Genomic DNA, 18167 nt, shown 5'->3' on the forward strand with positions numbered 1-18167 from the left:
GAAAACCTTACTAGAGAAGCACATTCATTTCTTGAAAAATAATTTGTTGTCGTTTTTGGAGAATTTTCCAGCATGATGGTGCAACACAACATTTGTCTTCAGTAGTTAGAAATTACTTAAATGCTAATATCTTAAACAGGGTTGGTCATGGTGGACCAATCAATTGGCCACCATGATTTCCTGACTTAACGCCATTACTTCATTTGGGGCCATATGAGTTACTCATTATAATACAAAATGCTAATGAATTTATATGAAACTATCCAGAGGTAAGGAAAGCCACCAGAAATATTTTACATCGGGCAGAGTGCTGTGTACATTGTGGAGTAAGGAATTTTGAACAATTACTGTAACTTAGGTTTGTTATTCTCGTTCCATTTATTTTATTTTTTGTTTTGGTATATTAAGAATATTATTTATTAGGTTACAGAAGGAGTAATACAATTTCCTGTCTATTTTTTGTCTGTTTTGCTTAATAAAAAACAGATTTTTAAAAGTTTTTAAACACTTTTTATTGGCTGTATTTACATTAATTTCTCAGAATTAAATTCTCCAAAAGTTTTATCAGTAAATATTCTGCATTTATTAGTCATTTAACAAAGCTCTTGTACAACTACAAATCAAAAAAACTTGTTTTTCTACACTGAATTTTGTGTTCTACATTAGATATCTTAAAACCTACAAACCTAAACACAGCCTACAAAATGAACAGGATTTTTGTGGATTTGTCCACCAAACAAACTTTCCTACAATTTTTCTTAAAGATTGCCCCATACTCTGTCAATCACTCGCCTAAAAACATAGTTGTATTTACTGAAGACACAATTAGGAATACGTGTTTAATTTTCCATGCCTAACCTATTGTCACTTTTATCTTTTCAGCTCAATTAAAGAAAAGTATTAAAAAAAAATCCACATCAATAAATGAAAAAAAAAAACATATTTTTCTCAAAATGTTGCAGTGCAGAGAATCTTGCATCTTACTATTATTTATTTCCAATGAAACCTTTAAGATTTTTTAATTAAACTGTAAATAAACTTAACTACTTTTAAAATTTATTTACAAATTTCATGTTATAAAATAAAAGGCTTTTATAAACTAAGATTAACAGATCTCTTATCCATTCACAACCATGTTTGTGTGTTGTATGTTTGTATTTTATATATATTATTTTTTAAATTCTATTAATATAAACGACCTTGTACAAAAGACTTATTTTAAAAGACATATCTTAAAAGTAACTAAAATACCGATTCACGATCCTGCAAAAGTACTTTCATGGTAAAATTAAGGTAAGATATGTTTTACTTAATATTCTGTACTAGGTGGTTTATATTACAATAGATGCCGCTTCTGAAAATCACATTTGTGTTTTTGTGTTTAACAAAAATGATTCAATAAAGGAGCTGATTCAATAAAGGAGCTGATTCAATTAAGCAATGAAGGTCATTCATTCTCTTGTACACTTACAAATACAACCTAATTTTACGATAAAAGGTTGTAAAACATAATGTATGCAGTTTAATTACTATACGTATTAGGTACAACATTAATTTAGATATCATGCATGATACACTAAAACAAACTAAACTAATATTGAAAACACAAAAAGAAAAACTTATCTTTATCTTTATGTTTTTGTTCTAGTCAATTCTATTAAATACAGTACTGTATTATAAAAAAGATGTTATAAAACGATACAATGCAAATACTAAAACATGGGGAATACTGTAAAATGTAAATTTATAAAAATGTTTTATGTAATATATTAAGAAAAAACAATTAAAAATTAATTGGTAACTTATGTATACACTAAACAAATTTCATTTATTCTGTAATTCCATGAAACTGCCTATCTTTTTTTGAAGTATATTTTTTTATAGCATTCCAAGGCATCATTTTCTACTTTATAAAAAATCACAGAACTGTTCTGGTCTTCCTACACATAATTCCAAATTTTTTCGTAGAACTGATACGTTTTGGTTATTAATTTTTAACGATGGTGCTTGCGGCCAAACATCCTCTTTCAGTCCTTCATTCATTTCTGACACAATTTCACACAGTTATGTCCTTGTCAATAGAGATCCACTGATTAATTTTGTCACCCACATCTTCAATTGAATTTATCAGCACTATGTCATCGGATTCAATAAAACCAGCTTTTCTGAAGCAGTTTTGAAGCAGCTTTGCTTAATATATGACTAGCATCTACAAGTGTAATCTTTTTTGCTATATCATTTAGTCTTCTCACATCCAGCTTTATCAATCAGTTTAATTATTCATAATCATTCTCCTCCTATTTTTTCTATACAGAACTTTCAGGGTTTTACAATTCCCTGATCTAAGGACTGTATTAAAGCCGTTGTATTCGATTGTAAAAAAAATTTGATGCTTTTTATATTATAACTCACTGAGGTATGAACTGTACAATTATGTAAAATTAAAGCTATTTTTTTTTTCTGACTGATTAATTATTCATTCTGTTTAATCAAGAACTGAGAAAACGAATCAGACATCATCCATGCATCTTTGTTTGAATTGTACTTTACAGGCAAGGAAATGTGATTTGGAAGTCGAGAGTTCTAGCGTTCAAATCCTAGTAAAGCCAGTTATTTTTACTCGGATTTGAATACTAGATCGTGGATACCGGTGTTCTTTGGTGGTTGGGTTTCAATTAACCACACATCTCAGGAATGGTCGAACTGAGAATGTACAAGACTACACTTCATTTACACTCATACATATCATCCTCTGAAGTATTATCTGAACGGTAGTTACCGGAGGCTAAACAGGAAAAGAAAGAAAGGCAAGGAAATGTCATGGAAACATCTACGATTTTTTATTTGCCTATAATTAGTTCTTTTTTATCACTTTCACTCATATTGCAAGTAAGGAGAACTGTTACCCAGTCTATCTGGTTTTTACCACCTGAGTAGTCAATATTTTTAAAAATGTAATGAAAAATTGGTAAGTGCTCTGAAGTACAACCCTAGTTCATCTTAACTGTAGATTATCATCAGGGTTGGATTTTTTAAAATCTCAGGAATGCAGTTCTTACTCCAGTTGTCTCCAGCAGGTTGATCAGCATCCAATTTTTCACCAAATGATATTTCTTGTAAACAATATTGTTTCTCTCTTTCCAAGGAGAAAGCCAACCATATTTGGTTTGAAATCACGATCACCAAATTTTTCTGCAAATTGTTTGGCTTTTATCATTAAGATTCCACGACTGATGGACACATTTAATGTTACTGTCTAAGTGAACCACTTTCATAAAGTAAGTTCAACAATTTCATTCTTACAACCACGTTTCCTCTTTATGTTCGACTGCAGCCTCCAATTACTTGCAGCTTGTAATGATATGAGAAAATGAAGTCCCATTGTTGTTGCAGCTTCTCATTTTACAAAGACTACATTTACAAAGTTTCAAATTTTTTATAACTCCTAATTTTTCACGTAAATTTAAATCCTTACGTTCATATGACATGGCTTCGAAATTCACAAAAGTTTCAATACTGTACACAAAAAATTAACTACAGACAAAATCACAAATGATTACAATGAAAGAATAGTAACACTAAATATTAACAACAGTTGAAGCGTACACAATAAGAAAACTAAGCCATTTAAACAAGCATACGAATCAAACCGTATATACAGTATAAACAGTAAAGATGAAATGCACTGAAAGAAAAATGGCTTTAAGTGTACTGCACTGCAGGTAAGCATACTTAGTCTGCCATCTTTTACAGATGGAAATCTGGTACTGTGCTGTTTATCTTTAGCCAGCTAGCGGCAAAACCATGGTATGATATGACCATTTCCTTGAAGTAATCAACATAAACATAAATAATCCACTTTTTGTATTATAACAAATAAATGTAAAATATTAAAATGTTGATTCAATAAACCAATTCTTGATTATATTACACGAAAAATTTATACAAATTTCCTTTATTTTGGTCTGGGTTTTAGTATGTTTAATTTGTCAACAGCATCTCATGATTCCATTCTTCGTTAGTTTATTATAATTAATTATATTGACTTTAATTAAATCTTCATTAGTTTCAAGTTGCTACATCACTTAACACAGCATTTTTTTTTTTTTAAAATGGAAAAATCTGAATATTCATGCAGTGATTAAATACTTTTTTCTTAAAGACTTTTTGAAAGTGCAAAGAAAATTTAAGTAAAACTTTATACAACATTGGGAGATTCATCTCCATCAAATACAATAGTTAATCACTAAGTCACCAATGAACCACACATTGGAGACCCTCTGAAGTGACTATGCCGGAAATGGTAAAAAGTGCATAACACTGTTTACATTTAACTTCTGATTCGTTATTAAAAATAACACAAATTGATAAGAAAAAATCTATTATATTTATAACTTTTAGCTGCTTTTCTACATAACTGCCATCCAAATATCCTTGCCATAAACTCTGCCACCTGTGAATTAAACCAGGTAGTAACACTGTTTTTCAACTCATCATTTTCAAAACACTGCTTGACCCCATCATCAACAACAGCCAATGAGACATGGGTTAAATTTGTTAATGTGTAAACAAATGCTCAATCAGGGCAGTGGAAGCACACTAGTTCTCCTCGAAAACGCATAAAGGTGCATTAAATACATACTTCAACAAAGCCGTCATTTGTTTTTGGGACCATAAAGGTGTGATCTTGGTTGATTTTATGGAAAGAGGCAAGACAATTAATGCTGAAATTTGCTTTGGACATTAAAGAAACTGAGAAAGACCATACAAAACAAACAACGCAGCATGCTGAGTTCAGGTACTGTTTTTCTTCATGAAATGCTCTCGCCATAATTAAGTATGCACTCAATCCCAAATAGACGATTTCAAATGGGAGTTATTAACTATCCTCCATACACTCCTGATTTGGCTTCCAATGATTATCACCTTTTCAAAGAAAAGACAAAATGAAATTGTTATGCATGCTGTGTTTTGAAAATGAAGAGGAGTTGAAAAATGGTGTTACTAGTTGGCTTAATTCACATGTGGCCGAATTTTATGACGAGGGTATTCAAAAACTTGTTTACAAATATATAAATGCCCTAATCTGGATGGCAGTTACGTAGAAAAGTAGCTAATAGATGTAGCTATAAGATTTATATATAGTTTTTTTATCAATTGGTATTTTTTTAATAAATTGGAAGTTACTTTCCAAATAGTCCTCGTATTATGCATTTTATAAAAAACAAAAAATATAAACATGAGACCACTAACTAACAGGAATTTTTCCTTTTAAAGACATATGCTAATCTTTTCATACACAGATTATTGCACGTGCATACACTAGTGTATAATGTGTATATATATACACTAAGCATATATACATATATGCTTACTTTTGTGTGTTAGATACAAACATACCCCAACAGTTTTCAATAGAAATTTTGCCAAATTTGGTTTTAGAAGACCAAAATCACTAAAGATAATTATCATTTTTTATTTTTCTGTCAGGATATGGTGTATTTAGTCATCTTTTAAAAATTATTTTTTCGATAAAACCCAAATAACAAGTTAACCAAAAGTCCAAAAAGACTGACCAACATTTACACCCAAAAGAGGACTTGTTACAAAAATTTGAAAGAACATATCTAAATTCTATAGCTTTTGAAATACATTCATGGTAAAAATGCTCATTTGGTAGGCAAGCAAACTAAAAAACATAAGATTAAGGTAACAAACCGCAGAAGGTTAGGAACAAATACAAAAGCTTTTAGACTGAGGTGTGTATGGATAGACAAGCTCATCCTTAAATTTTAATCTAAATCTAATTTCATAAATGCTGAAATTTATGTTCATAAATTTTATGTATTTATATAGGAGGATATTTAATGAACATTATTATTCACAATTTCAGAGAAATATCACATTTTTTCACATAAATAAGAACAATTTTTATTGTATTTTCATTTGTAATAAGCAAGAACATACATCCAATAGGCAAAAATAAAAATTATTTCAATAACTGTGCAATCTGTTCTCCTCTCATAACTACACTGAGCCATACAAATATTGGTTGTATTCTAAAATTATATTTCTGCCAAAAACTTATTCTTAATTTTCTTGTTTCTTTCACTCAGAAATACTTATTATCAACCAAATAATTTCTTTTAAAATTTTACTCCCTTAAATTTAAGCGCCTTCATCCATAAATTCTCTGAGAGTAAGCTCAAAAAACAAATACTCGTAGAATTGAAAACACAGCTGATTACACATCAATCCCAGCAAACTTGCATCATTCCTTGTATCTACTCTATTTTGACTCAAAACTACAAATAAAATGTACTTTTGATATATTTTTCATTTCTCCATTCTATTTTCTTCTGAACAAATTCTTTAACCTCAAATTAATTACTAAATCCTAACATCTGTAATTATCTGTTAAATCTATTTAATTTGTCTTCCTCTAAAATTTTTACCTTCAACCAGAATTATCTTAATACATATACATAGCCCATCAACCTATTTCATCTCTTTACAATATTCTTCCACAAATTTCTCTCCTCTCTTATTCATCTTATCTTGTATTTTATCAATCCAACTAATTCTCTACAAATAACAGAACAAATTTCAGACCTCAATTTTTTCCTTTATTCTTATCCTTTCGTCTCTCATTAGCACAAACAAATATTTTTAAACTATATTTTTAATTATTATATACATGTTTAATAATAGCAGATTTATTTTCTACATGAACACCTTGCTTCTGGTCATCTATTAGTGAACTTTATTCAAATTTTTTCCATTGTTTGTAATTCAACTAGCTAAATAAAAAAATGCTGTCACTTCTGGTATAGTATGAATCCCTCTCTTAATATTTAATTCCTCACTGTTCTCCTTTCTGTTAAATCTGATTAGCTTTGTTTTAAATTGAATTGAATTCACACCATTCGTAATTCTTGTTTAATTTTCTGTCAAAAGAATAATGCAATCAACAATTTCAACATTTTCATCCTTTTTCCTATGATAATCTTTGTATTTAAAAAGCCTACCCTTTCAATTTTGATAAAATTAAAATTAATCACTTTGAATTTTGAATTCTAATCAAATACTAAATAAACACTATCTGAACACAGTAAACAAATCAACTGGACTGATACAACTGATTGCATTTAAGAGACCAGGGCTGGTTGACCAACTGGTAAGTCTGTAAACATCTTTATCTGTGGAAAATTAAATACGAGATGTGGCTATTAAATAATGAGACTAATGCTGCCACAGAAGGAACTGCTCATGCACCAAATTCATATGACTGACAGCTGTGTAGCGTGAAGCCTTTTCTTTCGATTGTTGCCACTCCAGTTTCTGTAGACATATTAGTCTGGCCGTGACCTTCCATTTTGTCATTTTTTTTGCCAAAAAAAAACGCTGTTTTATTTGAGCAAAGAATAGTTGTGAAATTTTGCTACTGAAACTTATCTTTTATTAAAAAAATGATATGGTAATGAATATTTATCAAGTGTGCAGGTTTTTAAGTGGTTTAACTGTTTCCAAGATGACCAAATAGACGAAGGTGATGTTTGCTCGGGTCGCCCTTCTACATCAAAAACTTATAAAAATAATGAAAAAATTGATAATTTGATTTGATCTGACCATCGGTTAACTTGTCTTTATTCAAGTTCCTTCCTCAACTCCATAAAAAAATAAGAAAAAACAACCCAAATTGTGGAATAACAAGTCATGGGTTCTTCATCAGGACAATGCACCGGCTCACACTGCATTGTCTGTCATGATGTTTCTAGCCAAGTACAACATCCCAGTGTTAGATCATCAACCTTATTCACCTGACCTGGCACCATGTGACTTTTATCTGTTCTCCAAGGTCATATCGGCATTAAAAGGAACAAGATTTTAGACCGTTAAAGCTGTGAAAGAAAGAATGGCACACATCATGAATGAGCTCACAGAAGAAGACTTCCAGCACTGTTTCCAACAATGGAAAATTCGCATTGTAGGGATAGAGGGATGTATATTGAAGGGGATAATAACTAAATATGTTTAAATTTAAAATTAAATATTTTACAGCATTAGTCTCATTATTTAATAGCCACACCTTGTAAATGCAAACATGAGTAGTTAATGCTTTTCTCAATTTTGTCTTTAAATTCTTGCATTCCTTCTTCTACATACATGCTAAAAAACAATGGCTTGAGACTGTAACCTTATCACTTCTTTCTGAATTAGAGGTTGCCATTCTTCTACTCATCACTACAGCTTGATCTCTTTTATGCACATTTTTGTAAAATGGTTAACCACAAGTGCAGTATTTAAAAAATATGTTTCCTATAACAGTTATTAAAATTTTAAATTTTTTCCTTGCAATCATACTAAAAACCGTCATGAAAATATATATATATATATAAAATTGTAGATTTTTGTGAACTGTACTCCAGTTATTTTTTTACTTACAGCTATCAGTCAAGTAAATCCAAAAAAAAATGCAATTTCATATATTTTTTAGTCAGTATTTCAGTCAAAGGTGAATTCAAGTTTCATAAGAATCAGCTAAGATGTTCTTTATAAGATCAAATATAATTGAGATAATGGATAAAAAAGACATCTGTTTCTACCTGGTTTTTAAATAAAAACAATTTTGGTTAATTACACAAAAACTACCATGAAGGGAATAAAGCAAATAAGTAAGTAATAAAGTAATTCATTCCTAGCAATGCAAGGATAAAAATTAAATTTTTACATAAAAATTCAAAGTTCCCATTAATTGTAACATTGATTTATGAATAATATATAAAAATTAGAAACAATTAAAACATTCATATTTAACTATATTCATAGAGTTAAATTCCACAAAATTCAAGTGACACTGTAATATAAATATTTAATGCATTCTACAATACATTAGATATATAGGTATGATCTAATGTACAGACAATCCATTCCTGACATTTATTTATTATTCCGGATGTCTTTTATTCCTGATACGTACTGATCAGAATAAAAGATTTATTTATTTATTTTATTAATATTAATTGTATACTTAAATGATATTAATATTAAATTACAATGCACTAATTAAGATAAATAATTGTGTTGTACCATATCTTACAAGGAGCTTCACTATAATTTAAATTACATATATTAAATCAAAGTATACAAAAACTCCTTATAAAAATATTCTAACAATATGCTGTTGAATTCTGCCAAAACTGCTCAGGTTGAAATAAATTTTAACCCTTTTTCAGTAAAGTTCAAGATTAATTACCCAAATGAACTAAGTTATTTGTTTATTTTTTTTTTTATCAATGAACATAATAAAAACCCATTCAAGAATATTTTATAACAATTGCCATTTTAGCTCTATGCAAAGTTACAAATCATAAAATATAGTTAAAAACAACTAAAATAATTATATTTAAGCTTTCTGAAAAAAAACTAAATAATTGTTTTCTTTAATTTACACTTTGTTGATAAAAGGTTTAAAACTATCTTACATCCTGATCATCTGATAAGGAAAAAACTTTCCTTTGCCAAGTAGAAGGTAGTGTATATATATTTTGCACTGTTCCTTGACAGAAAGAGGTGCATTAATTTACTGCTTTAAAAAGTCAATCCCTTTATAATTAAGGTCCTTGAATATAATTATTTCTCCATAGAAAGCTTCCTTATTGAGGACCTATAGCAGTGATTATTCTTTCCAAATAGTTTTAGACTAATCAGTCTCATCATTTATTTTGAAAACTGTTAAACTGTGAAATATCATATCAAGTAGGAAACAATTATTTGTTATTTTTTATTTTTATTTTTGTAATAATTTTTACTAGAGTCGATGAAGGGGGGACTTTTAAATAATATCTATTGTGTAGTAATAACTAAGGAGTTTTTTGGGGAAACAGCACAAAAGTAACATGGAAGTTTCCCTAAGAGGAGGATTTTATTCCTGTTATTTTAGTGCCTTACTATAAATAGATTGCTGGCAGAATTAAGTTATACATATGGTCTTTCTGTTCTTATCTACAAGAAATTCTTACATACCTTCAGAGATTATGAATAATGCTTTGAATACAGGCTATTATTGATACAAGTGAGTAGAGTAAGACCACATACAATATCCAGAGCTCTGTATGGTACAGACCAACAATCTACCATGCAGGAAAAGATCCAAACCCTCCAGAATTTGGAATTTTATGCATCCCTGGTATTTTCAGAAGCATTTCTTCCATTGTTATAGGACTGTTGCAGGTTGTAATTTGCTGTAAGACTGCTAGTAGAGCAGCATGTAATGCAAAGCCTAACTAACTGATAACAGATATTGAATGGTAGAGAGTGGTGGAGGTGGGAAAAATAAAAATTAACACCAAGCACTCTAGTCATTACTGATGTGCTTAATAAATGTAAAATTTCATGTCTGGGGTGGCCAGAAATAGTTAATGGCTAGGAGAAGTAATACATGATAATAACTGAATGAAATTCCTTTAGTGGTAAGTCTAAGTGAGTATACCAGTTTTCAAGCCAAAATTCATGTTATTTTGAGTAAATTAATGTAGTGAAATGTGCTGCAGAGGTAATAATAATCTACACTGATAGATGACCCGGCAGCACCGAGATCATATCAGTTAATTTTTAGTATGGGAGTTCTACTTACATGACTACCTACTAAATGATTTTGCTCATTTATCCTCCTCACAGTATAGAATTGCTCCAAATGCCATGAAGATAAAGAGCATCTCTGATATACTTGCTCTTGAAAGAAAGCATCTCTTCCATTTCTGTGACCTTAACCAGTTTATGATAATAACTTCAAATATACAGTAGTTCTTAAGTAGGCTAATAATGAGCACAAAAGTAATTTTTTAATATTCCAGGAAGTCTAGGAATTTGCTAATTTTACACACCTACTGATCCCTCTCACCTAATGATCCAGTTGGATGGGAATGGCTTGAGGAAATCCAACAATCTTTCATATGGCTGTGATATTTATAGGTCACTTGGGATACAAAAAGGTTCTTGTCACAACAGCTTTCTTTAAAAGTAATTATGTCTATTAACAGCCAATCCCTGATGGAACAGACTGAAGTTGATGCTTAAGAGTGCTGAAATCTCATCCAATTCAAGGGGCTTGGCATACAGGTTTACATTCATTCATGAAATGAAGGCAATGAAAACCCCATTCATTCCTAATTTTCCTGAGTAAGCCCAGCATGAGACAATCATTACTGCTGAAAATAGCTATGCAATTTGGAATCATTTACATCTTATGACAGGAAATCACACCAGACAGACAACAAACAAGTTTTAGTTGACAGATCGAAACAGTAAAAAGTTATAAAAATTAAATTATTTAATGGGGGACAAATGCTTTTATAAAAACTGAACTTTTATTAACTTTATTTTCCATTACATTATTTTTTAATATCCAAGTTATATCTTCATTAAGTCCAATCTTTTTTAACATATCAACATCTTTTCATCCCTGTATTTTATTTTAACAGACTATAAATCCTATAACAATTACTCTTTTTATACACAAGCTTACACATCAAATTTTATGACTGTAGATAACAACACTCCTGAAGTATAAAATCAAATAAGACACCAATGTATACATGCATGCAGGCATGCACACACACACACACACACACACACACACACACACACACACACACACACACACACACACTCAATTTTCATATTATCTCTAAACATTAAAAAATGAATCGTCTTTACAGATCATAAAGATACTGGCACTCTATATTTTATTTTTGGACTATCAGCATATTTATACAGAAAAAAGGTAATATTTAATAAATAATCAACCAAAGAATTATTTTTTGCTTAGCAGTTGTAAACAGTCAATAGTTTTTAATCAAAATTTCAAGACCAAGTAAAATTTTTAGGATCAAATAATCTAAATTTAAAAATGAATAGAATTTTCTTTAAAATGACACATCTACTATGAAACAGACCATCTACTAAAATATAGTATAAACGAAAAAAGATCAAAATCAAAATTTTATTGGTGTGTTCCTCCTTTTTTATCAACAATTATTTATGTTACTTCAAGAATTCAAAACCTGATAATCTTATATTTAAAAATACAAAGTCATTTTATCATAATTTTATAAATTCTGATTGCACACGGATATACTGTTAAAAGACTTAACTAACTTCATAAAACACCAAGCACAATTTTTTTTTTCATGAATCAGCAAAACGTGTGAAACATTAAAAATTGTGAAATCTCAGGAATTCAATACTTAGAATAAATCAAGATACAAAAAATAATTTGAAATTTAAAAACTCAATAAATTAAAGAAAAATAAAAAACATTACAAATTAACAACAAAAATAACTGATTAAATAAACGCTTATAAATATAAAGTGGTAATAATTTTAAGCTAATGTGTAAAAGAATACAGAATAAAAAAATTCATATTAAATAAAACCTTTCTTTATTATCAGATACCTAATAATTCTTTTTTTTAATGAGATGCATATGTAAATTACACACATTAACTAGCTTTATCGTTGTTATAAAATTCATTAGTTTTTGATTTCTTAATGTAGTCTCCATATGAGTATTCATGTTTATCAATAACTTGAGATAAACAATTTTTAATACTTGTATTTTTATTATTTTTTTTTCCTTGTTTTTCATGCTTATCCTTCAACATAACATCCTTAGTAAAACATACTCTTCCACTGTTACAGTTTATATTTTTTTTAATCTCATCATGACAAACAAAATCTTCAAGGCAACTATCATTGCCATTATCTGAAGTATGTTTTAAATTTAAAGAGACGTAATGGTATGGAGCAGCCACTTGAGTGGAATCATTTTTATTATTACCAAATTTGAATGAATGCAACATGAATTTATACTCTCTATTATCAGCAGTACATAATATAAGTGTTTCAGGTGATGAAGGAATGCAGGAATTAGAAGCAGGAATTTCTACAGGCAGATCTTTGTTTTTGACACATGAAATTGATGAAGGAATAATAACACTGCAATTTGATTTACTCTTCGAAGGGGATACATCCAAACCCAGATAATGCAACTGTAACAATTAACAATAATCTGATCACTAATAAATATTTTCCATTTTGTTTTATAAGAAACATTGACTGATAGAATCATTGCCAATACCATGAATCTCATCTAAAATGAACTGTACTTTATATTTTGTTCACCATAATTAAAAAACTGAATTATTTTATAAATACGGTTTAGTTAATACTCATTTATGGAGATTCTACTCTCTAAGATTCTGGACATAATGAAACCATAAAAGGTTGGAAGATGAAAGTCTATAGGACTCCCTCAGACCCAAATTTATCATTAAACTGACAAGGAGTAGTAGAATTTTTACAATGTCAATATAATAAAACAGAGTTACAAAATAAAAATGTGCCCCTTCTCTAAATAAATACAAAAACAAGAGAACAAAAGGTTCCCTAAATTACCAGTGCATCCCATGAATCTTAGTTGATTTAAGTTCATACCCTGGACTTAAACCCTATGGTGGTTCCACCCACACTTCGCTATTTTACTATACTTACGCATTTTCATTAATTGGACTTGAGAAAAGCAATTTAGTAATTAAATTAAAACCATTTATTTACTTCTTTAAACATGACATTTTTAAGCCTGACACGTAAAAATGGTGTCATGAATTTATAGGGTCAATCCATTCGAAGTGACCCAAAATTGGTTGCTTGACCAATTCAAAAAAAAAAACTTACCCACTTGTTTACTACATGTCTCAGGGCCTTAAAACTATTTTTTTTTTTTAATTTCTGTTTAAGCAGTTCACCTTTGGTAGCCAATTTTGTTACGATGTGCACACCTATTTTTGTTATTGTAAGGTTTACAAAAAAAAAAAATGGTAACTGAAAAACTGGAAGGATGAAACAAAAAGCAATTTATTCACATTTTCCCAAGGTAAAAGATTGGTCCAGTATTTACCTATCTCCCTTCTCTCTGAGAAAGTTAACAATAAAGTTGAACATGAAAAACAAAAAATTTCACTTTTGGTAATTTTTTTCAAGAGGCAGGAATGGCATATATAGTTTGAATTATTTTTTTTATATGTAGGTATATCTTAGTAGTTCTACCATAAATAATATTAATGGTGATATACTTACCCCTAAATTATCATTAATTTTTGAAAACTAATTTTTTTTAAATTCAAATTTTGGCTTCAAATAACTCTGGTGATCTCAAATTTGCAAAACTTGCAGATTTTGTAAATTTTTATGGCAAATAAAAAATTTTCTTCTGAATTGTACTAATAAAAAAGTTATAACCTCTCAAAAATCATGAAAAACCTGTTAAAAGCTATACCATTTGGCTCACTAATAAGTGCTCCAAGGGGGTTTCTTGTCTTCTTGGCACTTTAATATTTTTATACTTCTTACTATAGTTGAAATACACTTGTTTGAATCATTCAGCTGTGGTGATGTTATAACAGGCACTTGAAGCCATTTCCAGTTGTCAGGATAATTCATGTTGCAACATGAATTATGCGCTCGCTTATGCTTGTTTGCCTCATTTAGCTTTGCAGTTACAGACTGGTCAGTCTGACAATAGTCAATGACCTTATTCAGATCTTTACCAAGTGTCTCAAATTTTATCCTGTGTTTGGAAGTATTTATTAAATAAATAAGTTTTACTTAATAATATTATAATTGTAGATTTTAAAATCTGTTAAATTTTTATATTATTTTCAAGTAATTTCACGAAAAACAATGGAAGAACAGTGTTCCATAGAAATTTATGTGAATGAAGAGTGTCATAACAGTGTATGGTACAGTGCCAAAAGAACTCATTAAAATTTGTGAATTTAGTGATGAAAACCAACAACTTATTTTTTTCGTGTTAATTCAGAAGTCACTAATGTTTATAAATATAATGAAAAAATGTTTTGTCAAAATTCAGTCACCTGAATGGACAGTTTTGTTGTGACCCTTTGAGAACTCATAAAAAAAACAGTTAAGAAAAACTTAAAACAAATAAAATTATAGCAAGCACTTAAAAAACTCATTTTTCCAAATTTAAATTTAGTTCCTGGAAAGTCTCTGTGTTAACCGTTTCAAAAGTATTTTTTCTCAGCAGAACAAAGAACTATATGAATGCAAAGACCAAGAGCATTCCCCCACATAGCAATATTGAACAACTGAATGCTGCTTATAGCATTTTGGGTGTATCAGCTCCATCAAAATTGAAAAAATTAAGCACATTGGTTAACCACACTAAATAATAAACTTTCATTGCTACAATAACAGGCTAATTCATTGAAGAATAGTTAAAATTTTGCTACAATTTATTTTTTCTTTGATAGTGTTTACAAAAATTAATTGTATCAGGTTTACTGGTATTGGTTAAGTTATTTACATTATGGCCTACCACTAATAATTTAAAAAAAACTATTTTATAAATATTGATAACATCAACTTCACAACATAGGGCTAAATATAAAAAATGTGAAGTGCAAATAAGACAAGAAACCCCCTCGGAGCGCTTATTTAGCGAGTCAAAATTGTATTGCTTTTAACAGGTTTTTCATGATTTTTGAAAGGTTATAACTTTTTTATTAGTACAATACACAAGAAACATATTTGTCATAAATATCAACAAAAACACTGCAAGTTGCACAAATTTGAAATTTCCAGTTATTTGAAGCTGGAATATGAATTTTTAAAAAGAAATTTGTTTTCAAAAATTCATAAAAATTTAGGGATAAGTATATCGCCATTAATATTATTTATGGTAAAACTGTAACGTATACCTATACATAAAAAAAAATAATTCAAATTGTGCATGCCATCCCTGCCTCTTGAAAAAAATGATCAAAAATGAAATTTCACATTTCTTCATGAAATTGATGTAATACCATGATATTACATCAGATAGCTAAATAAACCACTGGACCAATCTTTTACCTTGGGAAAATATTCATAAATTTCTTTTTGTTTCATCCATCCACGATCAATAGTTTTTCAGTTATGATTTTTTCTGTTAAGCCTTACAAACACAAAAATAGGTGTGCACACCGTTAACAAAAATCACCAACACAGGCAGTTTAAATAGAAAATTAAAAAGTTTTAAGGTCCTGAGACAAGTAGGAAAAAAGTGGGTAAGTTTCAATTTTTTTTTAATTGGTCAAGCAACCAGCTTATGTTTTTTTGGGACACTCAAATGGACTGACCCTATAGGTATTTCTGTGATGAACAATGAAGTGAGCATTTTTTTTACATAAAAAAACCTTATCTTTGAAATAAGAAACATAAATAAAAAACAGTTCTACAAGAAGTGGTAGATTAAAAAAGAAAAAATTTCAAATTAATTATACTGGACATCTGCACATACAATATTAGTAATTAAGCAATTACAGAAAAAAAGCTACATACTAGAAGCATTAATAATATGAAAAGTAAGAACAAGATAAAGGTATTTACAACTTAATAAAGCAAAGGAAAATATATCTTAAATAATAATAGGTAAGTAATCATATAAATAGGTATTACACAAACAGTGGTAATACGTAGGTAAAATATATTTAGCATACTATGTTAAAAGAAATGATAGTAGAATATAATAAAAATCATTACAGAAAGATAAATTCAAACAAGTACTCATTATTCCAAACAATTACTTATTCTTTTACCTTACTATTAGCTATTTTGATTTCCTTGCGCAACTCTTTAATAATATCATCCTTAAAATGTGTCTGCATATCAGCCTGACGAAGCTTCTCTTCAAGATGCTGAACATCACGCCTAAGGGCAAGCACCTGGTCATGTTTATCAGCCACCTCAGCTGTCAGTGCTGCACGCATTTCTTTAGCACTCTACAACAAAATCAACCATATATAGCATTTGAGTTAAAAAATTACACAAGAAACTTCATTAAAAGCTTTAAACTATAACAGTATATAAGATGATTTAAATAAAATTATACCAACCTGTAGGATAACTACAGTACATATACCACCTACCCTGAATTGAAAATGTGTAGAGATAATAAGGTGTATCAAGGAAAATTTATGCGAAAACTTATAAAGTGTAGCAATAAATGGAAGCACAACATGAACTAGAGAAAGATATATATAAAGATTAGCCACTTAAAAGATGTGATGCTAGAAATGGCAAAAAATATTTTAGAAATAATCTGCTGACAGTGTCTATACTAGCTGATTCAAAAAGAACTTTGTAACTTTAAAAGCATATAAAAATTTATTGAGATAACTTACAGATTTGGTTGAGGTCTCATTTCTTAGAAAAACACATCCAAGCTTCTCACCCAACATTCATTTTGGTTCAATATGCCTTCCATTTTTATTGCAACATACGTCCTACCTGAAGTCGATCAACAGACAAAGGTGATACACAAACCTGATCTTTAATGAAACCCCACAAGAAAAAATTTAGCAGGGTCAAATCTGGGGAGTGAGATGGACATGCAGATGGACTCTGTATTTAAGAAGGTAGAAGAAAAGAATAATTATGTAGAAAAGTAAAAAAGAGAGAAAATTTATCAGTAAGATTAATAATGTGATCTGGGCAAAAAGTAAACTACCCAACTGCACTTCGATCAGAGGCAACCCTTTTGTTGACTTCTTTTTTCCTCATTCATCATTCCCCTTCTTTCTTGGATAGATACTATAAGAACTGTCAGCTCCTATCTTGATTCCACCCAAAGTAAGATACTGGTACCTTCTAGTCTTTCATGCAGACTCTGGAACTTTGCCGATCAATAGGACTGTCCAGAAACTGTTGTTTTAGTCTATTGAAAGGCCAAACTAATGGTTCAGATGCGTCAGGTAAAACTAGGCCTACTCTTTTGCAAAGAAAGTTGTATTTTTATGTTTCCAGGGTTGTTCAGAAAGTTCTCAGCCTAGCCTGACATAGAGATGGCACAACTATGACCAAATGACAATGCTGTTTGTTAAGAATGATTCTTTAAATGGTGTGCTGCAAAGTTTCAGATTTCTGAGTTTAGTTGCTTGTTTGTGCTGATTGAGTAAAGCAAACAATTCTTTACATTTTCTGAAAAATGAAAAAACTGACATTCAAAATGTTATAAAGTACTCAGTTTTAAAAGGTTTAACCCTAAAAAACTAAAAAAAAAGATTCCACTTTAAAGGATTCTTCCCCTTTGTTTTTCATACTAA

General features: G+C 29.5%; 1 protein-coding gene across 1 annotated transcript in view; it reads right to left on the bottom strand.

Moving 5' to 3' along the window:
- The window catches only part of LOC142318788 (uncharacterized), a 324097-nt gene that overhangs the window by 274196 nt on the left and 31734 nt on the right, over positions 1-18167 (bottom strand). Inside the window, exon 5 of the mRNA XM_075355258.1 lies at positions 16662-16844. Within this exon, the coding sequence (XP_075211373.1) occupies positions 16662-16844 (183 nt within the window). The remainder of the gene's footprint in view (positions 1-16661; positions 16845-18167) is intronic.

Source organism: Lycorma delicatula, chromosome 2, assembly GCF_047948215.1.
Source record: "Lycorma delicatula isolate Av1 chromosome 2, ASM4794821v1, whole genome shotgun sequence".
In the NCBI taxonomy this organism is placed as follows: Eukaryota; Metazoa; Arthropoda; class Insecta; order Hemiptera; family Fulgoridae; genus Lycorma; species Lycorma delicatula.